At 39.3% G+C, this 27,888-nt stretch overlaps 1 protein-coding gene across 6 annotated transcripts in view; it reads right to left on the minus strand.

Annotated features, from left to right (window-relative positions):
- Myo1b (myosin IB) overlaps positions 1-27,888 on the minus strand; it is a 181,346-nt gene that overhangs the window by 46,205 nt on the left and 107,253 nt on the right. For all 6 annotated transcript variants that reach the window (XM_029564750.1, XM_029564746.1, XM_029564749.1 and 3 more), the window contains exons 7-13: positions 24,846-24,909; positions 14,351-14,449; positions 12,607-12,710; positions 11,145-11,292; positions 10,753-10,871; positions 5,592-5,678; positions 4,948-5,013 (exon numbers count right to left, since the gene is read on the minus strand). In XM_029564750.1, the coding sequence (XP_029420610.1) occupies positions 4,948-5,013; positions 5,592-5,678; positions 10,753-10,871; positions 11,145-11,292; positions 12,607-12,710; positions 14,351-14,449; positions 24,846-24,909 (687 nt within the window). The remainder of the gene's footprint in view (positions 1-4,947; positions 5,014-5,591; positions 5,679-10,752; positions 10,872-11,144; positions 11,293-12,606; positions 12,711-14,350; positions 14,450-24,845; positions 24,910-27,888) is intronic.

Below are 27,888 nucleotides of genomic sequence, written 5' to 3' on the forward strand. Positions count from 1 at the left end.
TTTTATTTTATGTATATGAATGTATTGCCTGCATGTATGTAAGTGCGCCCATGTCATGTGATGCCTTGAGCAGATCAGAAGAGAGTACTGGATTCCCTGGAACTGGAGTTATGGACGGTTGTTAGGCTCCATGTGGGTGCTGGGGATTGAACCAGGGTCCTCTTCAAGAGGAGCCAGTGCTCTTAATCACTGAGCTGTCCCTCCAACCCTTTTCTGTTCACTTTTTTTTTGGTCTTTTTGAGTCAGGGTCTCCCTGTAGCCCCAGCTGTCCTGGATTCACCATGGAGACCAGGCTAGCCTTGAACTCACAGAGATCCGCCTGCCTCTGCTTTCTGAGTATTGGGATTAAAAAGGCGTGCGCCACGCCCGGCCTACTGTTCACTTTTGAAATAAGGCCCACAGTGCTCTAAAAAGCGGAACCCTTAAATTTACAGTTAATTTTCACTGAAGAACAAAGAGTTCTATGTATACTCTCCAACATTTTCACATGGGGAGAAAACACAGAAACACTCCTTTTTGCTCTGGATTGGTTTCTGAATATGTTTTCTACACTGAGCCCTCCCACTTCAGGCTTTCTTGTTTTCAATACTATATACTTCCTGACATTTCCATGCATTATAACATTGGGAGAATGGAAGAAAGCACAGGCTGGAATCTGTGGTATATATGTGAACAATTGTTAAAAGGGAAAAAAAAGAACCTCTATGATTTTATCTACTTTAAAAAGTAGATAGAAGTATTAAATGCATCCAGCCAAATTTTTATTCTAAATGCCTCTGTGCTGGATAGCTTTAGTGTCAACTTGACACACCTGGGTTGAGGGAGCTCAATTGTGGAATTTCCTCCATTGGACTGGCCTGTGGCCATGTCTGTGGGGCATCTTCTTGATTGTTGAGTGATGTGGGAGTGCCCAGCCCACTGTGGGTGATGCCACCCCTGGGCATGTAGGCCTCTGCTGCATAAGAAAGCAGGCTGAGGAGGGGCCAGGGAGCAAGCCAGTAAGCAGCATTCCTCCACAGCCTGTGCTCCAGCTCCTGCCTCCAGGTTCCTGCCCTGAGTTCCTACCTTGGGCTCCCTGATGAACCATGACCCAGGAGATGTAAGCCGAAAAAACTCTTTCCTCCCCAATTTGGTAGTGGTCAGAGTATTTTCTCACAGCAAGGGAGAAACAAACTAGAACAGCCTCCAAATAATTTTTTATAAAATAAAAACAATATTAAAATCAAGATGCCTGAAGATTAATCTGAGAAGGTTAACACGGGAAAATGGAGAGAGTAATTTTAATATAAATCTTAATTCTGTCAAAGAACTAAGAATGGGAGTAGAAAAACAAAGCACCTGCTTCATGAGGAAGAAAAATGAATTTTTAATGATTTTATGGCTGTGGTGATTTGTTTTGTCTGCCCACATGACACAATGTACAATTTTGTGGGAAGGGAGTCTCAAGAGAGAGACTGTCTAGATTAGGTTGGCACATGGGCACGTCTGTGGAGGATTATGTTAACTGAAGTAGGAAGGCCTCCCCACTGTGGGCGGTACCATTCCCTAGGCAAGGGATAAGAAACTATACAGAAGTGGAGAAAGTGAGCTGAGCACTAGTGTACAAACATGAACTGACTGCTCTCTGCTCATGGGCATGGATGTAATGTGACTAGCTGCTTCAAGTTCCTGCTGCCTTGACTTCTTTTAAATGATGGGCTGTAGCCTGGAATTGTGAGCCAGATACCTACCCTCTCTTAAGTTGCTTTTGTTAGGGTATTTTATCATAGCAACAGGAAAAGAAACTAAGGCAATGGTTATTGGACGATTTACTGAAGTCATAACTGACTAAATTTGCTCATAGCTGAAAGTTTTGTTTAAAAAGAATAAAAATGTACCATATTTTACTGGATTTGTTTTATGCATAGAGATTAGACTTTAAAACAGATAATCAGTAGGTGAGGCCTTTTGTATGGAGGGCAGATAGCATGGGCTCCAGGTATGCTCAGCAACCACAGTTCACATTGGAAATCACTGTCTATAGAGCACTGCATACTGGAGTCACTGGGGAGCTATGAAAATAGAACTGCCAGGATCCCACTCTAGGGATTTTGATCCCCTTACTAGGTATAATCTGGATGGACACAGGAATTTTTGAAAGCTCCCAGGTATAGTTAAGTCTGAGAATTACCAAAGTAGCTTGCTCCTCTGAAGAAGAGCATGTAGAAACATAATGCACTCATCTTCACAAACTAAAGTCTTGAGCTATAACAGTGTTGAAAAATCATGCTTTGACTTGCAGTAGGAAGGCAAGTCCAACAAGAAAGGTATGGAGAAAAACTTAAATTAAATTTGAAATAAGTAAAAATATTCTGGGAACCAAGTTAAAGGATAATTTGCCTGGCAATATGCAATTTCTGCTCTGATTCAGCACATAACAAATGTACTTTTAAAAAGAAATCTCTTTCCTGACTTTCCAGCAAGATATATCTGTCTGCAGGCCTTCATTCTTTAAGGCAGGCTGTAAGTTCCATACAGACAAGGGACAGCTCTGTCTTATTTGTCACTGGTATGTGGCTCATATCAGTCAATAAAACTAGACAATTGACTCAAACGGCTTATGAGGCATAGTCTGTTTCCTTTCAATGCTACTGGGACCTATTTACCATAGCTAATTATCCCTTAGGACATACTAGAAGATAAAGCTAAGAGGATGTCTCAATATAATCCTATAATCCTATTAAAAATAGTTTAAATTGGGTGTAGTGGCATATGCCTGTAATCCCAGCACTCAGGAGATGGAGCAAAAGAATTGCCCATGAGTTCCAGGCCAGCCTGGTCTACATAGTGAGTTCCAGATCAGCCAAATGCTACATAGTGAGACCCAGTCTTAAAGGTTCTTTTCCATGTATTCTGACCTGCCTACTGGTTTATGATCAGTTAATCTTTCCCTGGCAAAATTAAAGTAAAATCAGTATCTTTAATTTTAGATGTATCAAATGTTGGTTTTTTTTGTCTTCAGATTTTCTATTAAAATCTATGCTCAAGATCTACCCAGATCATAAAACAATTTAAATTTTTATCATGATATACCATGTAAAAAAATATTTTCCTCTTCCAAAGGTGAAGAATAACTTTGATCTGCCCATTTAATGACTGTAACTTGAGGTCTGGCTAAAAAAAATTAATTTAAGTACAGTATTTTCTGAACATAGACAAGCAAATCTCCTAATTCACAAACCTCAAATTTCTTCCCTTTCACCAAGGGAAACGCAGCTTCCTTTGCAGATTGTGCTAATGGGGCACCAATAAACTGGCACTGTGCTGAAGGTTAGTTACAGGGACACAATGAGGTGTTCGCAGATAGAGGCAACCACGAGCACACCCCTCATCTAGGAAAGCTCCTGCCAGGAGCTGGGAATGATGGTTAACACAGAGAAATAAGGAGGAACTGAAGGCTCATTACAACATTTGGGTTTTTCTCACATTTTCAAGTATCAGGGAAACGATGAGCTTGGGCAAAAGGGTAAGGAAATGCCCCTGGTCTTAACTCTCTTAGGAAAGAAAAGCAATAAATGAAAATATTAGGAAGTTGGGGGCTTGGACCTTATATCTACTACTTGGCAGAAGTATAACTTAGCGAGAGTTACTTGACCTTCAGGGCCTTACTGTCTCATCTGAAAAAAATGGGAAAATAACTTCTACATTCATGAAGCTGTTCTGGAAACGGAATCTGACAATATACATGACAGTTACAATAATGTCTGCATGCAGACAGCCCTTGGTAAGTATTAACCATCAGCTGCTAGGGATGGAAAGTTGAGGGAAAACCTACTACTATAAACAAGAATACTATCAGAAGAAGGACTCTTCTTCACTAGGAAGGCCTGGTTTAGCACAAGGGAATGCTCACATGGCTTTTCTGTAATTCTATTATCTTGATTTTTTAGAATATGTAAATTCTTTGGGTGGTCATTCTTGGTCACTTAGAGGAATTCATAAATCATTACTGTGGGGGAGAATTAAGGAAAGAGACAATGAATAAACTCATTTCCCTAAACCAAGACAGAACACTACTCCAAACTGCTTCTAAATATAACATGTCTACATGCATAATGTTTAAACATTCACTGTGAACTTCTGCAAAAAGTATCTGAACTTCTGCTGCAAAGTACATTACTCCAGATCACAGCAGGGCAGGGGCTAGAGGAGATTAAAGGAATCATCTAATCCCAACACTGAGTCCTGAGTCTCAGATACATGGCCAGCTCTATTTGGCCATGGAGGAATCTGGTTCTCCCCATTCTTGATTTTTTTTTTTTAACTTCAAAATTTATTGAGAATTTCATACATGCATATAAGGTGTTTCAATCAATCCTTGCTCACTCCCTCTAACTCCTCCCATATCTCCCCAGCACTTTTTCCTGACAACTTTGTCCCTCCCTTCCCCTCCTCTCCTCCTCCTCCCCCCCTCCCCCTGCTCTAACATTACCCCCTCTGAAGAACCCTAAAATCTTTTAAGGATTAGATAAGCGCTCCCAAATACTTTTGACATTTTTGGCCTTTGCCAGTTTCTTGGCTAAAAGTCAAAATGTCCTTGGGCCTCTTAGCAACAACATACCCTGTTCCATTCTTGGTATTTTTTTATGGCTCACTTTTCAAACCTACAAATGGCTAGACAGCCATAGGCACAATGTCCATGTAGCACATTAGACATCTCCATATAAACATTTCAAAAGTCAACTAATAGAAGAAATTCTTTTTATATAGTAAAATTTCCAAATGGTGGCTCTCAACACACACACACACACACACACACACACACACCAAACACACACACTACACCTGCACAAAGGTTATTTGTAGATTCAAAGTTATAGTTATTTATAATATGAGCTGCCTACATATGATTTCATTTCCACTTTTTCCATTTTAATGGCGGTATTAACGAAAATTTAAAACTCTTACCTCAAATATTTCAAAGCCGTAAATGTCCAAAACACCCATGACCTTCTTTCTCACTTTTGTTTGTGCCTTAAAAATGTCAAGTCACTGAGTTAATGCAGGCATAACAGAACTCTATAAGCGCGTACAAAGTATAGACATACACAAGCTGTTCTGAACCGAAGAACTAGAATCTAGTTGTTCTTTTAAAAACTTATGAGATGAGAGAATTGACATAGAATCTTTCAAAAAATTTAATAAGAAGCCACTTACTCACCAAAGCCCCAGATGGTACTTTATTACTAAACAGAAAATCATTGATTCTTACAAAAACAGAGCCTTTCACCTTGTCCAATACCTCATTTTAATGAAGAACACATTAGTACCTAAAGGATAAAGTGACCTTTTCATTTCATTCAAGTGTGTGCAACTGGTTAGTAAATGGTATGTAACTCTCTGCAAAGACCATCAGACTCATCACCAGTAAAACCCTACACACAAAACCAACGAAGTTCTTGGCAAATATCTTATACAAGGTAAATTCTTCTTAAGAAATCATCTTTGAAAGTAGTTCTCAATTACTTAATTATAAAACTTAACTTCTTCAACTGAATGTTTAGAACATGAACACCATTTATGACAAATGATTTCATACACAGACTCAGTACCTTAATGCTTTCATTGATTCGATTCACCAACCATGAAAACAACCTGCTGTAGAGGTTTTTAGCAAGGGCATCACGGGCATAATAAGCCTGTTAGAAGGAAGAGAACAATTTAACACTCAAACAATTATCACAATATTTAATTTCCATAAAATAATGAAAACACTTTAAAAATATTCAAAGTTCCCTTCTGGGCATGGTGGCACACACCTTTAATCCCAGCATTTGAGAGGCAGAGGCAGGTGAATCTCTGTGAGTTCGAGGTCAGCCTGGTCTGCATAGTTAGTTCTGGCCGGCTGAGGCTACAGGGAGACCAAAAAGACCAAAAAATTAAAAAATAAAAAATACTTAAAGTCCCTTTGTTTCTAATTCCTCTTTAGAACAGTTTTTGCTACATTCTGGATGAGTAGTCAAGCTAGTTAGAGAATTAAGAAAATTGCTTGCACAGTTAGCTATATTTTTGCATTCCATGAAATTAATTTCATGTATTACAGAAGTTTCGCCACAAAAAAATTCATTTCAACATTACAGAATAAAGGAAAATCAGCAGTAATTTATTTATTCTAAAAGGGAAATAAAAATTCAATAAAAGGAGGGATATGTTACACAGCCATCATAGAATAACTGTTATGAAATTAACACTCTTTATACTGTGTAAAAAAAATTGAAAAGCTATATGCTTAATATAATAACCACTTTCTTTTTCAATCCTATATGTAGGAAAGAAAATAAAATAGCTCAAATTGATGTACCTTATAAACTTTTTTTCAGACACAAAAACAAAACCAATTATTTAACTGAAGCTATAAAAAGGGGCAGTATAATTGATAAAATAATTAGCAAGAATACTTAGAATATTTCAAAAAAATTTAAAATAGGACACTACAAAAAGATGCGTGGGGAATAAAATTCCTAAACTAAGCTAGTGAGATGGCTCAGATGATAAAGCTGTCCGTCAAAGTCTGACAACCTGTGTTCAATCCCCATTTGGTGGTAGCAAAAGAACTGATTCCTGCAAGTTGCTATCTCATCTTTGATCGCCACATGCATCATGGCACAAGTACACTTAGGGAAGGAGGAAGTAGAAATTACAGAGTATCTTATACAATACAAAGGCAGGAACATAAAAGGACTGTGAACTCTAAATTAAAAACTGCATATCGAAAGATTTAGGTTTAAAAATATAGTTTTTCATTCACCCTTGAGTGTTTTCTAAAACTCTTTTACAATAAGCTTTTGTAGATTGTATAATGGAGATAAAATACCTTTTATGTGCTAATTTGTATACTTTCAAAGCAGCTCACGGCCACTGGACATGTAAGAGACAGAAGACCTATGTCTTAATGACTCCAAACCTGAAGGCTGGAGAAAGCCAGTTCTGGCAGAAGAACCTGCTGACCTTGAACATACTGGGTGCCCAGTATATACAGTAAGTACTAACGACATGTTTAAGCCAGTTCTCCTGGAAGGCTGGGGACCATATCAGCAGCCCAAGAAGGAACTGGCTTGGGAGAGGAAAGCTAGAGGCTCTGCTGTTCTTACAGAGCACCAGCCATATGTATATACCATGCAGCTTCTAAGTGGCGAGCTGAACATAACTGTTAGAATAAATTGGTATGTTTGTATTTGGTAAAGAGCACGGCTTGTTAGATTGTGTGGAAATATTGATGTAACAGTTTTAAAACACACACACACACACACACACACACACACACACACACACTTCCTTGGTGGTACAGCTGAGGAGAGCACTTCCCTTCTTACCAGATACTTCCTGGTTAACCCCAAACCTCCTTCCCCATGGTTCAGACAGCAGTAAAACCAGGAGTAAGAAAAAACAAAAAACAAAAAACAAAAAAAACAAACCTAGAAACTGGAGAGGGAAGGGAAGGAAAGGGGAGGAGAGGGAACCAGGGGGTGGGAAGGAGAGGAGAAAAGAGGCCACGAGAGGAGAGTGTGTGGTCATGGTAGGAATCCATAGGAGAAAAACCCATGTAAAATGCTAAAACACAGCAAGCAGGCAAAATAGAATTTAGATGTATATCTCCTCTGCCCAATACCCTTCTAGTTTTTACTCTCTTAAAATAGGTAATTCAAGTGCTTCCAGTAGTGTGGCGAAAGTCCACAACACATTTATGTTATGAATGCTGAAGCATACTTTCTTTTACTTCTTCATGACTATGTAATTCTTAATCTTTTCCCTTTTCTTCTTGTGAATGCAAGTTATCACAAACACCACATACTTGCAAACAATTCCCATCTTAATACCATCTAGCTCTCTCAGCTGCATACCCCCAATTCTAAGAAAGCACCCTCGCAGTATGATAGTTGAACTGACAGTGACGTGTTCTGGCAAACTGTTTTATAGTCCTTAGCGTGCATTCACAGCCCGCATTTTTCTTCTTTGTTCCTTTCAAAGAAATGCTTTATTTCAGGAGTCTCAATGCAAATGGTTTTAGACTGTGTGATAAAAATGAACAGGAAGTAGAGGTTTGTAGGTGTTGGAGGATGTGTTCTAAGTTCAAGGCACTCAAACTCAAAAACTTAAAAGCAGAGAAAACAAAAACCAAAACTATCCATTAGGCAAAAAAAATCCGCCTGTGCAGTTATTATCTGACCCAAAGGACTAATTGGATAGCCTGCCTTCTGAAGCCTGAATCAAGCTACCTAATCTCCACACTCACACCACAGAAAGCAGAAAGTGCAGGGATGCTGATTCTCATTTGAGAATCACTACTGTGGTAAACATCATGGGGGTAAACATCAACGGTGAAGATTCATCAATCTGGGAGCCTGTTTGGTCAGGGAAAGCTCTTTGGATGGGGCACAATTCCATGAACCCTGTACACAGGCAGAAGGAATGAGCAATGATGTGTAGATGATGGGCAAGCAGAGGAAAGATACCAAGTAAAAATAAACATGGGACTTAAGAAACTAGGAAGCAATTAACTGAGATAAAATCATATGAGTAGGGTCAGATAACAGAGGGCCCTGGAGGCTAAGCAGAGAGTGAAGGGGTAAAACCTGGACAATAAATTCTGTCCTGAGTTTTCATTATCTTAGTATGAATCTTCCTGTCTACAGAAAGATCTAAATGATGTGGGGAAAGTGAGGCAAGGTAGGAGGGCCATAAAGATGCTACTGGAACCTAAGATTGAAACTATGAACAAACGTTGGCAGAGTAAGTTATTGCTTCCAGAATGAACACCTACCACACTGTGAAAACACTCTCAACTACAGTAAACAGCAGCTGCTCCTGACAGAGGTGCTAGAAACCTGAGAAGCTCAAGTCAATTTTTTCATGACAAAGGTTAAAAATGTTTGGGAAAGCTTTACCAGTGATAGAAGGTAACTCAAATAAGCTTATCAAACAAGAGGCAAATGGGTCCAGTTTCTGTAGAGGACGAATAAAAAGCAAGAAGAAAACACCATAAAAACAGACCCAAAATCCTCATATCCCTATGGGGACTTCTGAAATACGCAGGCCTTTTCAGGACTTTGCTGTATATTGTTGACAATATCCAAACTTGGTGGGTCTCTAAATGTCACACCTCTGTTTGCATCAGAGACACAAATTCTTTGGTCCTACCCTAGACCACAGAATCTAACACTCTAGGGGAGTGGGCAACAAACTGTGATTGACAAGCCACCCAGCTAACTGTGATTGAGTGTCCAAGCCTTGAGGACCACTACTGTAACACTTCACTCTCTGATCTCAACCTGGTTTTCCAGTCACACTCTGAATCCCCTTCCTAAACCTGCAGCTGGAACCAAGCCTGGCCTATCCTAGTCCAGACACAGGTTCTAAAACTGGCTTTTCTAGAAGCTTCCCCCCTCCCTTTTGCCCATTCTTTTCACATTTAAATCCTTCAATTTCCCCACAAAACCTTTCTTAGTCTTCATTTCTCTACCACATGGGGGCCTGTACTGTGTAGGCTCTCAGCAGGAATCCTCTCAGTAAAGTCAGTCCCTCACTCGCCTGGCTGTGAAGAGTCAGGCTGACTCAGATACAGTGGCAGAAGCATTGACTTAGGAGGGAAGACTACAGTTAGAGCTAGGGAAGAACTGCTACAAAATAGATCTCCATATCTATAGCATTTGCAGAGCCACAGTAACTCATCTAAATAAAGACACACAACAATGCTGAAAGAGAGGAAAGGGCAAAGGCATTCTTGGGTAGGAAAACCTCACTCTGTTCAGAGGAACAGGGAGAAGGGCTGAATTCTACCCTACTGTCTTTCAGAGGTTGAAGGCTAGTTACAAGGATGAGACCAGAGAATGAGGCAGGCCTGTAAGGGAAGTCCTCACTAGACATTTATTTCTAGCCCAGATCAGCACTGGCTGGTAGGAAAATGTCTAACCCACAGAACAAAGGGTTCACATAGCAAGGGACTCCAAATGCTGCTTGGCTGCATTTGCATCCCTTGGTCCATCCAAACACCAGTGCATTCCATTTGAACTAAAGGGAGAGCAGGTAGCAACTCTTACAAAGACTTCACTGGTCTCAGTGTAATGGATACTGGGGATACAACAAGAAAGAAAGGTATTGACTTTGACCAGTTTAACCACAAACTGGCTTCTAAGGGCATCACCAAACAACACTGAGTCACTCGTGGCTCCTCCCACACTGTTCATCAAGCCATCAGCAACCAGTTGCCCCTATTTGCAAACCAGACCCAAATTCAACCACCTGGCTCAAAGCCCTCATTAACTCTGGGTTAGTGAGTTCCCTCCCAACTGCTCTGCTCCCCCCTGCTTCCCCTAGGCTCTGCTTTCTAAGTCTAGCCAGAAGGACCCAGAAGACAGATCATGCCCACCTCTGATGGATGCTCCAGGACTTTCCCAGCTCACTTTTCACTCTGACCAACCCTTGTTCCTGGCCCTGTGGCACTTGATCTTCTTTACTCTGCTCTACTCTTTCTTCTGTACTTAGCATCTGTTGCTTGCTGGATTATTTACTGCATCTACTCATTATTATTATCCAATCCCCTGCCCCCAGTTTTCAGCTCCCTGAGGACAGGGATCCTTATTTGTTTAATTTTTCCTCTGTGTGCCCAATGCTGGGAATACAGTGTGACCCCAGAGACAACATCCTGCAAAATAAAATTTCACATAAAAATAATACCTACAAAAAAAACCTCTTCTAATATTACAATTTACCTACCTGAGCTACATTCAGTGTAGTTGAAACTTTCTCCTGCTTGGCTTCAACTGTTCGGAAACTGAATGCTCTTTCTAGAACCAACTGATCAATGCTGGTCAACTCACAAATTTCTTTTAACTCTGTTTGGGACCAGAGGAAGATGGAGACAGAAAGTGACTATAAACTACTAATGATCATTATCAAGGCTTAGGCTGTTCTTTCTAAATCACACACAAATGATATAAACACATATAAATTAGAACACTGAAATTTTCACTGCAATTATATTTCTTTAGTTTTACTATCAAGCTTTTTCAATCCAATGAGAAGTCCAAGGTTTGCTTTCCAGATTAAAAACTGGGCAGAAGTTCAAAGCAAGTTTCCTAAGCAAAGCTGTTTCTCCAATGACTTACCATTTTTATCTTTGATTTTGCTTTCATCCAAACCATTCACTCGTGATTCGGGCTTGAACTCAATGTTCCCCAGTTTCAACACAGCTGCCACTACCTCCAAGACAGACTCGGCTTCATGATCCATAAAGCCTACAATCTGCATGGCATTCTGGGAAATAAAAGAAGCATCTGTTTTCTTTCTATAGTTCTGTAGCTGTTGTGTTGTTGTTGTTTGCTTGTTTTACAGATTCATATTACAGATTTATTTCAGGGGTACAAAAAATTTCAAAACACAAAGTGATTATCTTGTTCAGTGTTTCTAAGCTGTGATTCAAGGACCTTGGGAGTACTGAACAGGCTTCGGGAGGAGGGGAATCATGTAAATAGACAGAAGGAAAAGAGGAGGCTGGATGCTAAGCCTTAGGTCCCTGCCTTCACTTCAAACATTACAACTAATTTCTTTTTTCCACACTGGGGATCTGCTAAAAGGTAAAGTGCCCCAAAAGGTACAAGGGACACACATTCGTTCACAAATGTCCATGAAGTGGCCAACTATGTGCCATGCACAGAGGTTAGAAAACTGGCCTTGACCTCAAATTTTAAACAAAATCATGTCCAGACTATTGCTTCCATATGAGGATGTTTATAAAGCTCTACACAATGGAATACTCTGAGAGATGATTTTTTTTTTTCTGAGAACAGCTGGTGGTGGTGGTGTGTGTGTGAGAGAGAAGGGCAGGGGAGGGGGGGGCTAGGCTACACAGCAATAGGAGCAATGTACATTTTTGTTATGGAAATTTCAAACATAAACAAAAGTAGAGAGAGCAAGGAAAGAATCCCACATCCTCTTCATTCAGCCACAGCAATTAATTGCTGCCAATCTTGTTTTATTGGTAATATGACACCCATTCTCCCCCTCAACACAACCCCAGCTGTCTCATTTGGAAGTAAATCCCAGTTACCATAATGTCATAATGGGGGTAATTTTGAAAATGTGTGCCACATAAAGACAGAAAACAGAGAATTATGTAAAATTGTTTCTTTTCTAATGAATGAAGAATGCTAATTCTTCCGGTGTATACATCAATTTTCTAAAACCTATTAAAAACAGGATTTTCTGTCCAAAAAACATTTTCGATTTACCAGGATCCAAAAAGCAGTTTTCACATTTGGAAATTAACTTTGGCTATAAAAATACTTGGGATTTCAAGACTACATTAAAAGTCAAGTCCCAGGATAATAGATGAAGGCTCCTTTTGATAAATGATAAAATTGCATACTCTAGTAAACGTAGCTTTCACAACCTGGTATGATTGTTGAGCTAGTATAAAACCAAACTCATAAAAACATAATGAATTCTTAGAAAAGCCTAAAACCTTGGGGAGCATGAATTATACTTTAAAGAAAACTCAGAATTACTACCAGTTCTGACTGAGCAATATGGGGTTACCCATTTTAAGGTGTAATGAAAATTTCCTCTTACCCTAACGGTTCTGAAATTGGCAGCATCATCCACGCCATTCACTTTGGCAGAGTCCAGACTCAGATAGTTGTATCTGCTGAAATCCCGCTCAAGCTTAAGTTTGTCTGTTGAATCATATATACAAATTGATGAATTATTTCAATAAATGAACTCATCTTCACCACCTCACTGCTTTATCCTTCAGGTAAAATGACTTTCATATTATGTGTTGAATTGACAAAACAAAAACAGATGCACAAATATTAACATTTTCTAAACTCACTTTTGTCACTGTTGTACATTATTCAAACCCCGCTTTTTACATTTATTATTACTGTGTAATATTTTAACATGGGAAGCCTAGATGGTGATTCCTCATCATTACTAGGGTTCATTCTTGTTTATAATAATAAATGCTAAAGAGTGGGAAATGTCCTTCAGACAAAGTGATTCTGGAACTCATTTGAATCCTTCTGAAGTGATACATCCCCAGGAGGAGCTCCTCTCTTGGAAGTGACACCCATACACTCTCAGTAGAACAGTAGAGTCTAGATAGAATACCAACTTTTTATTTTTCACAACTCTTGCTAATACACATATAATGAGTACTTCAGTGGTGTTGCAATGTGTATTTGTTGATCGTTATAATGTGAGGATGGTGCTGACAGTTAATGGTCATTGTCAACTTAACTGAATTCAGAATCACCTAGGAAACACAACTCAGTGTCTCCAGAGAGATTTAACTGTAAAAAGGCACACCCAAAATGTGGATGGCACCATCCCATGTAGGCACAGACTAAACAAAAGGTTTCAGGAGAAAGTCACATGAACACCAGTACTCATTTCTCTGTGCTCCTGCTCTGCCCGGATGTGAGCAAGTACCTCATAGTCTCACTCCTACAGCTACAAACCACTGCTGCCATCCTGCCTTCCCCATCATGATGGGCTGGATCCCTCAAATCATGAGCCAAATTAAACCTTTCCTTCTTTAAACTGCTTATTCTTAAGTATCTTGTCACAGAAATAAGAAAGGTAACCAAAACAATAATAGCTTATCTTCCTGAATGTTGTTGGCTTTAAAAAGCCAACAATATGAATATCACATTCACAAGGATATTCAAGCAGTTTAATCAAGCAGTTACTAACTACTGAATGTCCTTGTGAATGTGATATTAATTCTCTAACCGATCTGAAGGTCAACTTGCATTAGCTACAAATATCTTTCCCATGATTTTTAAAAATGTTTGATACATGTCCACACATGAATGCCACAGTATATGTGTGGTCAGAGGGCAACTTATGGGAGTAGCTCTCTCCTTCTACCATGTCCTGAGGGTCCTGAGGACTGAATTTAAGTTGTCAGGCTTGGAGGTAAGTGCCATCAGCAACTGAGCCATCATGCCTGTTACTCCCTATGATTTTCAAATCCCCACTGAGCAATTTTTTACATAACTGTATACATTTACTACTCGTGGCTAATTTTGTCTTGCTATGAGAAACATAGTCTTCAGCTTTAGGTTTTAAATGTGTGGCTGGTCTCTCCCCCACGATCAGGCTCTAGTAACACATCTGGGGTGTGTGGCACAGTCCCTGGTGAGGCGGGGAACATGGAGAGATACTAGGGAGGGGTAGAAGCAAACAAAGCATGTTCTCTACTTCAACGAGTCATGGAAAACATCTAAGGGGAAACATATGGACCGTGTTTTACAGAAAATGCCTCAGAAAATGCTGTGACAATAAAAAACAAAACAGAAAGAGGACTTACGGAGGAGCTCTTCAGAGGCACCAGAGAGCAGCTGATAGAACACATGGAAGTTTCTCTCACCTCTTGGCTGCTTAACAACCCGAGATTTCTCTAAAAGATCTAAAGCAAAAAAAAAAAAGAATCAAAGAATCAAATCATGTATAGAATTCATTTTGCCTTCAAATAACCATACTTCTTTTCTCTTTTCTTTTTCACTAAAAGCAATAAGAGAAGTTACATTTTAAGTTCTACTTTGAAAAAACAAGTACAGCTCAACTAAAATCATCAAATTAACCAGGTCAATTCAATAAGCCAACTAAAGAAAACAGCTTTTAATACTAATATCTCTTAGTTTTTAATGATATTAAACTCTTTAAAATGAAATGTTATAAATTTAAGCAACAAAGTGCAGCCATTCAGTTATGACTCCACATAGTAAAATAAACTTTGAGTTACTGTGTGTTGATGTCCTCATTTTATTAGGCATCATCGTTCAGCTGAACACACAGACAAGAGCTAGCTGGGGAACTAGGCCATGAAACAAACCATCCCATCCAGGTGCAGCCACCACACTCCACACACACCCTCCACCTTCTGGAAGAATCAGAGAAAGTTTTTCTAGATATTCAGTCTTGAAATTTTGTGTTATTTGGCAGTATACTTTTACCGATTCTGGATACTTTTTTATCTCTTAAATTTAAGGTCTTACCAAGTTTTTAAACTTTTATCCAGAAATGAAAAAAAACAAAGAAACCGGGAAGGAATCACTGTGACAGTAAATTACAGAAATTCGTCCCTAGAATCCTGCTAACCCCTCACAGCAATTCAAAAGAGGGTCTGAGCTCTGTAGGCAAAGGCCGGTTTTAACAATGAAAACATCTTTATACATACAAGTTTTTACCTATAAAATAAATTTTAGATATGTAATCCCAAATCATCAATTCTGTTTACTGTTATTACTGACACATCTGAGTTCTGATGTTGAAATACAATGTTATTTAAAGGGGGATAGGGATAAAAGGAGAAAACTGTGCAGCCTCCTGAGGAATGTTCACTGATGTTTTTAGTCTTTATTTGTGCAATCCACACCAGCTTTTGAGGATAGAGTGCAAGAAATGATGTGGAGATGATGAATGGGAAATCCTAAAGTATTCTAAATACATTAAGCTGTTAGTGAGAATGAAGAGACGAGGGGCTGAAGAGATGGCTCAGCGGTTAAGAGCACTGGTTGCTCTTGTAGATGACCCAGGTTCGATTCCCAGCACCCACATGGCAGCTAACAACCATCTGTAATTTTAGTTCCAGGGCATCCGACACTCTCTTCTGACCTCTGTAGGCATTGTATAACACGGGTACACTTATATACATGCAGGCAATACACACATAAAATAAAAGTAAATAAAAATAATCTTTAAAAAGAATGAAGAGATAAATTTCAAGGACATATATTGAACCTACTGAAAAAAAGAACAAAAATATTTAAACACAAAAACTGTTAAAAAAATGAGATGCTGCAGATCTTTTTATCTTCATCTCTAGCTGTCACAATACTTGGGAGACTACACTGCCCTCAAATTGTAGGTGAAGAAAAATGACTTTACATTCAGAAAAGAAGGGGGAGGACAAAAGGTGAAAAGCACTAGTCAATATAATTTAGGGGGAAAAGTAATGAGTAATACTCATCATCTTGAAAGAAATTAAATTTTAGTAAATTAACAAGCATATAACTAACACCAGAGCAAAGAAATAAATAGGTAAAGGCAAAAATATAGTATAATTTTACTTATCAAGTAGTGGAGCTTCTCTGAGGTAGTAAACTACTACTACAGTTTTAGAATAAAGAATCCACAGGCAGATTCTTCAGGGAGAAATTAATCCTCAAAGGAAATTCCCCAAGTCTAAAAGAAAATAATTTGACTACATGGGAAATATAAACAAGGTCTGAAGTCTGCTTCAACCATCAATGTACAAATTCCTTCAGTCGGCTCACTGCTTACCCACTGTGCACCAGGAACGAACTATTCAGGAATGGGCACAGTACAGACTGCAAACATGAAGGCTTTCTCTTGGCTTACAAATCACACTTTTCAGTTACTGTGCCATTCAAACCAACAGAGATAAGTGAGATAAGTTGCAGGCTGGGGGGATGCCTCAGTGGATAAAGCACTTTCCTACCATGAAGGCCAGGATGTAAATGCACTTGCTGAGCAAGTGTGAAAGACTAGAGTTAGGATACCAGAAACCAGGTGAAGCCAGATGCAGGAGTACGTATTTGTAATCCTGGTGTTCCTATGGTGAAATGGGTGGGAAGCAGAGACAGGAAAATCCCTAAAAACTCACAAGCCAGCCAGCTTGGTATACTCATCTGTGAGCAGGAGTTACTGCCTCAAACAAAGTAGAAGGCAAGGGCCAACACTTAAGGTTGTCTTCTGATCTCTACATGTGTACCATGGCACATGCATGCTCCCCTCCCACACACATACATACAAAGAAAGATGACAAGTTTCTTATTACTGAGAAAGTGAGGAAGGCAAAATGACTAAAACACCCAGGCTTTCCCCATAGCCCTAAGAACCCTGCCACATCCCATAAGCACTGCACATCTTGTCAGTCTCTGACATCTCACCCGGATAGTGTCATCTTAATCATGTCTAAACTATGGCAAAAACGGACTGTTTGTCAGCACTTACAGAGTCTTTTCTCAAAAGCAAATTTTGATGCTTCCAGGCATAAAATAATACTCTCAAACTGCAGGTGATCTGTTGGCCACACTGTGCAACTGCAACACACTGGTCACCCTGATGTCTGGTCCCTTTGAAGAACTGCTCAGACCACGGAGAATGTAGAAACAGCAATGGCTGTCAGATGCATCACAGCACAGAAACCTAAAGACCAGTATCCACTGTGCATGTGAGAAGGAAGGCTGGCAGAATGTACTTCTTGATCCACTCATGGACTGATAATGATCTCTAATGACTACCATATTCAAATGATTCACAGGGCTACCTGTTTAAAAGGAAGGGTGCAAAAGGGAAGTAGACATAGACGTTCAACTTCCTTTCCATTTATTTGAACATTCAGCCCTGACTTCTCTGAGGCTGGTTGATTCTGTCACCTTTACTTGACAGAAGAGAAAATGAGGCGCATGTCATACACTTGGTAAATGACAGTCTGAGATTAAGCTTTGGGTGGTAAAGGCTCATGCGTAGGCTGTGTAATTTTCTAGCAAAAGAAGAATGTAAAACCTTAAAAACACTTGGAAATATTGTACTTTATCTGAAATACATGAATTCACTAAGCAACTCTATCACAAAATGAGAAACCTTTTATTACAAAGCAGTTGAAGGCTTTACTACTTAAAATGCTTACACTATTACCCCAGAGCCTCCTATTTCAGCTTCTTTATGACTTTTCTTATAAGTCATAAGCTTCCAGGTAGAAAAGTAATTAGGGAAGATATTTGCCCCAAAATAATTTACTAATGCTCAAAACCATCCCCTGTTGGCGTTTTGTGCTAAATGTGCATGTACCAACATAATCTAACAGCAGGAAGCCATATCAAACAATCACTCAAAGTAGAGAACATAAAGTCAGTTCACTACAGGACTTCTCACCTAACCACTTTAATTTACTTAAACGTGCCCCTGAATGAAGTCAAAACAGAACAACACTGGCACAGCCTTCTCTTCTGCCTTAGGTACTGATGTCAGTGCTGGCTGAGCCTCTACTAACAAGATTTACAGAAGTCATTACAAGATGCCAGATACTTAGTACAGGAGAGCATATAAGAGCCTCCAATGCAACTGCATCCCCTCCTCAAGATGTAAAGTTTACATCAAGTTTAATATAAATTGCACATTATACAGGAAGAGGCAAACTTATTAAGCCATGTTAAACGAAACAATAGAGACAAAGAAACATTGAACTGGGAGCTTGTCCCCCTACCCCACTGTGCCATTACTGACTACTGACATAAAGAACCAAGTCATCACTTTAGGGGCTTTCTAATTTTGTGAAATTATCAACTAATCCAGGACATGTGCATGTTCATGTCTTAGTACACCTCCCCTAGGCAAATTGTAAGGGGAATAAAACATTCATGGTTGCACCAGCTGACGAGAAGGCTTTTATTTCTTAATAGGCCAAAGAATAAAACTGAGTAAAAGGGTTAGATTTATTATCCTGGGGTATAATGAAAGATTAGACAGCCTGGCAAAAAAAAAAAATTGTTTTATACATAATCTCCTCTCCTCGAAAAAGAAGTGGCCCCACACTGACTGCAAAGCTGCAGCACTTCCCCTCGGTGTCCCGTCATCTCCTCTGATGTGCTTGTTGTCTCCTCAGCCCTCCTTTACAGCTACTGTCTAGATGGACAGGAGGGCACCATGAAGTCCTGTGTGACTCCACGACCAGGTTTTGTTTAACTGTCCATCTAAACTAGCAGGTGTTTGGAAATTAAAGAAAAAATTAAATCTTTACTAGTGGTGCCATTACAATTAAATTCATAAAGACTGAGTATTGAAAAAGGGAAAAAGAGCCAGGCATGGTGGTGCAGGCCTCTGATCTCAGCACTTGAGGGGCAGAGGCAGGTGGATCTCTCAAGATCAAGGTCAGTATGGTCTACATAGGGAGCTCCAGGCCAGCTGGGGCTACAGGGAGACGCTGTCTTAGAGAAAGAAGAAAGAGAAAGGAAGGGATGGAGGGAAGGAGGGAGGGAAGGGGGGAGGGGGGGAGTGGTCCAAGTTCTCGATGAAGGCATGTAAAAAAATTACTTTGTCTTAATTTCACCAGAGAAGACAGGATGATATTGAAAGCCTGCGACTCAGAATGCTGATTGCCCCAGAGACCCTGCGCCTTTTCTCCAGTGGCTTGAAGAGCAACACTGGAAGAAAACATCTCAGAGCTGCTTCTTAGATGATTACATACCAACCCTCCAATTACCCAACAGCCAGAGAGTTACTGAGAAGAATTTTTGAAAGTTTAGCTGGAAAATTCTAGATATGAACTTAGGTATATTTAGCTATTAGGGAGATAAGATTTTAAAATTAATTCTGTCCTCTTAAAAGTATGAGGACTAAAGTTCAGATCCCCAAAAGTCATGCAAATGCCAGGTAGATGTGGTGGCCTTCCTGTAATTCTAGCTCAGAAGGTAGGCTCCCCAAAACAATCTAGATAGCTAAACTAGCCATATTGAAGAGCTCTGTGTTTGAATAAGAGACCTGCCTCAATGAATAAGGTAGGAAAGCAATCAAGAATGCTTCCTGATGTTAATCCTTGGTATCCCCAAGAACATGCACAACACACGTGCTCATAAACATAAACATGCATACACACATGCACACAATATACTTATATATGAAAATGGAAAAAGGAAAAAAAAACCCACCAAACTGCTAATAAAGTCCAGCCTAAATTTTACAAATGAGGAAATGTATTGTCTTAATGTTTTGATGATTTGTGGCTCTAAGGAAGACAGATTAAAGGCAGAAACTATTCACTGGTTGATGTTCACTAATGAGAACTGACTCATCTACAGAGGCTCTCCAAATCTACCTCATGCATATGGTATCAGGAACCAAACTAGATCAGTTTCTCCGAGGATGGGTTGGAACAGGCAGCTTCACTCCTAATCAATGAACTTGCCATCAATAAAATCAAAGATATGAAAGAACAAAGCTATAAACCTCTAACAACGCAAAAAGAATAAAATCCTGTTCCATCCTACACAAACATGTCTGACAGTTCATTCCACATCCTCCCTTCTGTCCCAAACAGACAAGTTTGGGTTGGAACACATAGTAGTAAAGAAAGACTCCAAGAACAGCAAGAAGGCAAACTCCAATATGTAACCACTTTCCAAGTCTGGCTGTGCTGGATCTGATCATTAGTCCACTGACTGGAGCTTCACATGGCTGTCAACCACCATGTGGGTGCTGGAAATTGAACCCAGGTCCTCTGAAGAACAGTCAGTGCTCTTAGCCGCTGAGCCATCTCTCCAGCCCATCAACATTCCTCTCCATTTTTAGTACACAGAATCTTTTTTTTTCCCCCCAAACTTAACCAAAGTGACAGTAACTGATACAGTTTGACTATTTATAATTTTCCTTGCCTTTCTGGGATTTAGAAAAAGAATTTTAAACTGGTTTAAGGTGAGTAGCATAGAATACCCAGGACTATAATTCCAAGCACTTGGGAGGCAGAAGCAGGAGACTCTCAAGTACAAGGCCTGTTTGGGCTACAGAGTGAGCTCAAAATCAGCTTGGTAAGACCCTGAATCAAAATAAAAAACAAAAAAGGCCTGTGGTAGAGTGTGCAATGTGAGGTTTTGGATGCAATCTCCAGTAGCACTTGTTTCTTTAATGAAATAAAATTACTAAATCGGCAACTTTTCAAATTTGTAATGCATGTAATTACATATGTGATATTAATTCAGTGTGTGTGTGTGTGTGTGTGTGTGTGTGTGTGTGTGTGTGTATACCTGAGATGTCATACACTCTTAGTTGCTGATCATTCAGCAATGAATAGTCTCTCTCTGCTCTTATAGAGTATGATGTATTTGGTGAAAGGATATAGACAATAAGCAAATCAGTATTTAATAACAGAAAAAATGCGATAACTTCTTGAGAGTTTACTATGCACCAGGCACCATAACAAGCACTTTAAATGATAATAAATAATTGATCCTCCATCTCCATACAGCCTAAGATCAGGACTATTATTATTCTCATTTCAAAGATGAAGACAGGGAGAAAAAAAGAACTGAAGTAACTTGGTATCTTTTTGTTTATAGACATTGGAGATCATATGATAAACCAGTAAGGGTTGTGTTCACACAGCAGGCTAGAAATATGTCCCAAATACTGAAGCAGGACAACACAGGGCTGCCTGTGTTTCTCCATCCTACCCTCATTTCCAGCAGATACACCTTCTGTGTGCCAGATATTAAACTCATATCCTACTAGGAAGAGGACAACCAGATTTCTTGTCCTTGGTTTACACGTTAGGTGACTTACTTGAAATCCTAAACTATGTTCCTCTGTGCATGATTCTTTGATCAGATAAAAACCTTTGAGATTTATATCCCATTTTCTCCTCAGTCTAAATTACTTCCAAGTGACACACATTAGAGAGGTGCCTGGGAATATTTAAAAACAAACAAAACGCTGGGTGTGGTGGTACACGCCTTTAATCCCAGCACTTGGGAGGCAGAGGCAGGCGGATCTTTGTGAGTTCGAGGCCAGCCTGGTTCCAGGACAGCTGGGGCTACAGGGAGACCCTGTCTCAAAAAAAGACAAAACAAAACAAAACAAAACAAAACAAACAAACAAAAAACTCAGGTTCCTTAAAGGTTCAGTTCATAATGGCAGACGCATAAAAAAAAAAAAATCTTCAAATATAAGTGCTCAATTAGTACAAGGGCAACAAACCTAAATAAATGAGAGAAATGTCATTCCAGGTCATCAGGACATCCACCTGCATGTGCTTATGGATTTTATCTTCTTCCCTGAAGAAGGTATTTGCCACCTTCTATTTTAATGACACCTCCCTCCTAATGACACTACCCTCAGGAATCTATAACTTCAAGTGACTGCCAGTCTTAAATATTATGCATACCTCTTTTAGGAAGAGGGAGATGAGTTGCTGGACTTTGTTTTCCACTTCCTGTCTAGAGGGACCCGGCACCTCTCTCAGGGTAATCATTTTAGCCAGTTAACAACCTGTGCTTTACTAGGGGTTCCTGGAAAAGGAGGTGACATACAGATTTTACAAAATGGCAACTCTGTGCTCTGTTCCAGGCTACAAGAAGCAAACTTGTGGCCTAGAGAGAACTCTGAGGGATTCATCCATTGTTTTCCATGCCCCAAAGCCAGTGAAGTGGCTCCCAGTGAACACCATGAGTCAGTGCTCTGTCTATATGGGGTGAAATTTCCTGCTCTCACAGCTAATGTATTCCTTTCCTCTCTAAAGCAAAGGACACTCTTAAATACCAGGGTGTTCCCACTACCACAAATTTCAATATAATTTCCTTGTGGGAGCAACTGGCAACCAACACCATATGAAATCCATTCGTACTAATCTTAATTGGAAAAGAAGTGAGTGTTCAGTATTTATTCTCCATGGATACTGTAAAAATTAGAAGGCAGGAAGACATTCTGTTTAGAACTTGAATTTAAAAATTTAAAACTGAAGTTATTTTTCATACTTAAAATAAAATAGCTCCTAATTATTTTTCTAGAATCCTGAAGAACTGTATTGATTAAATCATTCCAAAATGTTCAGCTCCAAGTTCTATAATAAAAATGAAAAACTTAATGCTCATTTTAAACAGAATACTATTAACATAATAACTAGAGTTAACTTGCCTTGTAAGAAGAAAGCATTAAATATTTATGGATAACTTGCAGAATAAAAATTAATCATTCCTAAAAATAACAGTCTTGAAACTGAGCCATGTCTTTACCTGGGTTGTTCCCAGTAGCTGCCTTACGCTGTGAGGGAATGTGTCTAGGCAGCCGGGCAGGGGTTACAATGGTTTGCTTCTGGCCACAGCATATGTACTTTGTATGAGTACTTTTGCTTCCATATTTGGCATATAAAATCATCTAATCTAAATTGCAGTATCTTATCCAATTTCATTTCATATTACAACTTTCCCTTCAAGGCATTTCTCAGTGATACATACTTCCAAGTATGTGTGATCATAATGTGTAGTACATGAAAGTGCATAGTCAGGCAAATGAAAACAAAAAGTTAAGCCATCTAAGAACTACAAAATGCTGAGATGGGAAGAACCACAGAATTTACTCAATTCAGTCCCATTATTTCAAAGATGAGGAAATGCTAGCCTTAGTCTGTAAGGCATTATGAAAACCTTATAGTTTAAAATTCAGCTGTGTGGGGGCTGGGAGATGGTTCAGCTGGTAAATCGCTTGCCACACAAACATGAGGACATGAATTCAGATTTCTAGCACTCACATAAAAAGCTGGGCACTTTGGGATGAGCCTAAAATCCCACTGGGAGACAGAAACAGGAAGCTCTCTGGGGCTAGTCAAAATCAGTGAGCTCCATGTTCAGTGAAATATTTAGTCTTTGGTGGATAGTGAGGAAAACATCTACATTGATCTGTGGCCTTTACATGTGCACACATGCATACAAACAACACATATGTGTATGCATAGACACACACAAACACATATTTACATACAACCCACATTCAGCTATACAGTGTACCCAAATTACGCAAAACACTAATTTCCAAACGGCATTCCTCTGACCCTAGGGTTGATTAGGAAGAACTTGCAAATACCTTGGGATACAAATCACAGCTCAATTTGTGCACTTCACTTCTGGGATTCAGTAAAATGTTTCACTTGAAAAAGGAATGGCTATGAAGGCTCTTGATACTTGAGCCTACTATTAGGTTTCTATCTAGTCTAGACTTGAGTGTATTTTCATTCTAAAAATCCCTATAGTATTCTGGGTAGTAACTAGGCAATAATAGTTTTGGTACTGTGATCTTCAAAACATACAAAAGTCTCAAGAGAATAACGAGACTATGTCTGGGAGTGCATAAACCAATTTTTGTAATTAATTTCCAAATGCACCAATCCTGAAACCAACAAAACATCAGGGTAGTGTTCAAGGCAATGCAGGAATACTGTACTTAAAACAGACACCAGACACCTGGGGTGGCATGCTCACGCCCACTCCAGACCTGGAGCTGCTGAGCAGCCCTCACCGAACCCTGTTCTTTTCTCTACCTTAACAGAAAACCCTTCCTTATCCAATGCCAATCACATCTAAAGGAGGTGAATGATTCCATGTTTCGCCCAACAGGTATATCAATTTTGATTATCTAAATATATTGGAAGTGAGGGAAAACATCTCAAAATAGCATTTGGAGTATAGACCTGTTCATTGTAACAGATAAATATTACCTTCAAAAAGTTATTACTATAAAAACAACTATGTTTAAGGGCTGAGGTATACAGTGCAGATGCCTCATGTATATGAGGAGGCCCTGGGTTCCATCCTTAGCAACACTAAATTAATTCTTTAGATTTTATCTCCAATCAAAGATTACATTTTGTTAAAAATAACTCTTGGAGGATTCTTCTCATACTGGATTGGCTTAAACCTATAAGATACAAAGAAGTCTCGCGTGAACACATATTTCTGTAGTAGATTTCTAAAAAGTTTTTTCCAAAGGTAACAATTTCAAGTAATCTTTAAAACCATTTAGACTGAGTTTTTTAGGTCTATTTGGGTGACACAGTAAGATTTTCTCAAAACTCAGAACCAAACAAATAATGTGTGTGTGTGTGTGTGTGTGTGTGTGTGTGTACACACCTTACATTTTATTATAAAGCAATTTGAAATGTAAAGATTGAAAATATAAGAGAAGGAAATAGTCTTCCCATCTCTTAAAAGACACAGTATTTAAAATATTCGATCATAAATACTTGTTTTTATTATTGTGAACTTCTTTACAAAGATTCAAGTAAAAATACTTACAGTTACTTATCACTCCTCCAAGCGGATCACCTTTGAAGTCAAATTCAATATCCATATATTTGCCCTGTTGAAGAAAGACTTGGTGAATTTTTAAGTCCATCTCAAAGCAGTCTGTACTTCTTAAAGAACAGCACACCAACTCATTGTTATTCCTTTATTGAAATGCAATTAAGAAAGGCAGTTTCTATAACCATGATGCGCCTCCATAAATAATTCATACTACACATCCATTACCTAAAGCTCATCTCGCCTGTTGCTAATTTAAGAACATATCTTTGTGGAGGCACATGCAGTTAGTCTCTCTCTCTCTCTCTCAGAACAGATCTTTGCCATCATGTGTCTTTTCCATTTTACATGTTTCTCAAACTTTCTGAAGGATATGTGTTTTCAAATCAAGAACAAAAACTAAAGAAAATAAGCAATTTTTGCAGACAAACTGATTGAGAAGATAAATGATTTCATTTTGTAGGCAAAATGCTTTAAGCCATGGCCACAAACTCCAAGCATACTGGACAATGGGGGAAATGCAATATTCTGTGTTCCTGTCTAGTCAAATCAATATACAATGATGTGGTGTGACAAGCTCAGAATCAAAGACTACTTGCTCCATTGTGTAATTTTTGATGTAGACTGTATAGCAATAAATAACCCAAGTTCATATTACACTTAATGAAAGAATCTCAAAACACCTGACTTTAACAGTAGGCTTTTTAAAGAACTGGCCTATAACTGCCTAGTTAAACAGTACCAAGAACAACAGAATAACAAGGACAGCCGCTTCTTGTTTGGAAAAGGGTATGCTGATTTAATGAACAAACTCCTTCACATCGTTTCATGTCTTAATCTCAATCTTAGTCAGATAGACGGTTTATATACAATTCTCCCTAAGAATTACTTTAATTTTCAAAGTGACAGGGAGAGGAAACATGACCACATGGAACTTAGAAAATAACATAATTTGTGAGTTTTTAGTAGCTTATGCATGAAGAACTACCATCTCCTCTTCCACTGTCATCTGTCCTTTTAAGTTTCACTGATGCATTTAACAAATGTTTTCTCTAGGCTGAAACAGGCACAAGGAAAAGCAGGCACAGCCCTTGCCTGCAGGGAGCTTGCTACCTAGAGCAGAACTGAGATTAAAACAGGGCATTCTGGTGGAGAGTCCACCTACCCAGCTCACTGGTACATGCTGCTATGCGTAAAAAGTGGGGACAAGGGGAGAGCCGGAAGTCAGCTAAGCACAGTCTCTGAAGTGAGGCAGACAGGAAGTAAGAGAACAGGAAGAAGCAGGCATAAGAAGTAGTGTCCAGAAGTGAGAGAACAAGAAGTAGCGTCTATCCCATCTGCCAGGATACTGAGGGGGGACCTGAGGCTAGAAAACAAAATCAGCACATTGTGACTTTCAGGTATTCTCCTGACACAAACTACTGTCACTGAAGGCTCCTATGCAAGAATGTATGATCAGATTTGCCAGTTTACAAGGTCACCTGGCTAGTGTAGAATGTTCTAGGAAGGAGGAAGACCAGATGCAATGGCTATCAAGATGATCAGGTGGCTGCACTGATTAGGGGAGAATCACTGATGGCTTCAAGGAGGAGCAGCAAAAGATGAGCTACCTAAAGTCACTGGACAGTGAGGCCCTCTGTGATGGTGGGAAAACACAGGGCAAAGCAGCTACAGATGAGGGAAGAAAGGTAGACTCTGACAAGGGAGTTAGAGGTTGACTTTCCAGTTGGAGACAACTCTGACAGCAGTGGCTCAGGAGGCAACAGGATCCAGAAGGAGGGATGAATGGGCCAGGAATTGGAAATCTTCCAACATGACAGGTGTTATGCCTTGAATGTGAAATCTCGGTGTTTGAATATTTGGTGCCCAGAGGATGGCGCTGTTCTTGGAGGTTGTGAAAGCTTTTGGACATGGGGAATAACCAGGTGCAAAGCTGCAGAGGGAAGGTCAATTCCAGCTGCCATGGTAGATACTTCTCCTCAAACTGTGAGTCAAAGTAATCTTTCCTAAGTTGCTTTTGTCAGATATTTGGATGCAGTGACAAAATAACCAATATAGGTGTTTAGGGACCATGAATAGGTAAGGCACTGGCTGCAGGTTAATTCTGCTGGAGGGCCTGGATGATGGTAACAGTGACTTCTTTGAAGAGGTCACCTGAGACTGAATGACAGGAAACTTAAAGAGGGAAACGCTCCCCTTCACAATAGCTGCAAAAAAAATAAAATATCTCAGAATAAACCTGACCAAAGACATTAAAGAGCTCTACAATGAACATTTTAAATCTTTAAAGAAAGAGATTGAGGAAGACATCAGAAGATGGAAAGACATCTGAAGATGGAAGGAACTCCCATGCTCATGGATTGGAAGAATTAATATTGAGAAAATGACCATCCTACCAAAAGTCATTTATAGATTTAAGGCAATGCCAATCAAAATCCCCATGACATTTTTCACAGAATTGGAAAAAAAAACATCCTAAGATTCATATGGAAGCACAAAAGACCTCGGGAGCCAAAGCAACCCTGAGCACTAAGAGCAATGCCACGGGGATTACTACACCAGATTTAAACCTGTATTACAGAGCTATAGTCATAAAAACTACATGGTACTGGCACAAAAATAGACCCATAGATAAATGGAACAAAACTGAGGACCCAAATATGAGTCCTCCTGCTACTTCATGAGACACCTGCTATTTGACAAAGGGGCCAAGAACATTCATTGAAGGAAAGACAGCATGTTCAGCAAATGGTGCTGGCAAAACTGGATCTCCACCTATAGAAGAATGAAACTAAACCTCTATCTTTCACCCTGCACAAAAGTCAATTCCAAATGGATTAAAGCCTGAAACTCTGAAAACTGTTAGAAGAAAACATTGGGAAAAACCTATAAGATATAGGGATAGGAAAGGATTTTCTAAACCGGACATCAATTGCTCAGGAAACAAGGGCAAGAATCAACAAATGGGACCTCATTAAACTAAAACACTTCTGTACATCAAAGGAGGCAACCAGGGAAGTGAACAGAAAACCCACAG

The sequence above is a fragment of the Nannospalax galili genome, unplaced genomic scaffold (assembly GCF_000622305.1).
Source record: "Nannospalax galili isolate Female #2095 unplaced genomic scaffold, S.galili_v1.0 scaffold115, whole genome shotgun sequence".
NCBI classification, from domain to species: Eukaryota; Metazoa; Chordata; class Mammalia; order Rodentia; family Spalacidae; genus Nannospalax; species Nannospalax galili.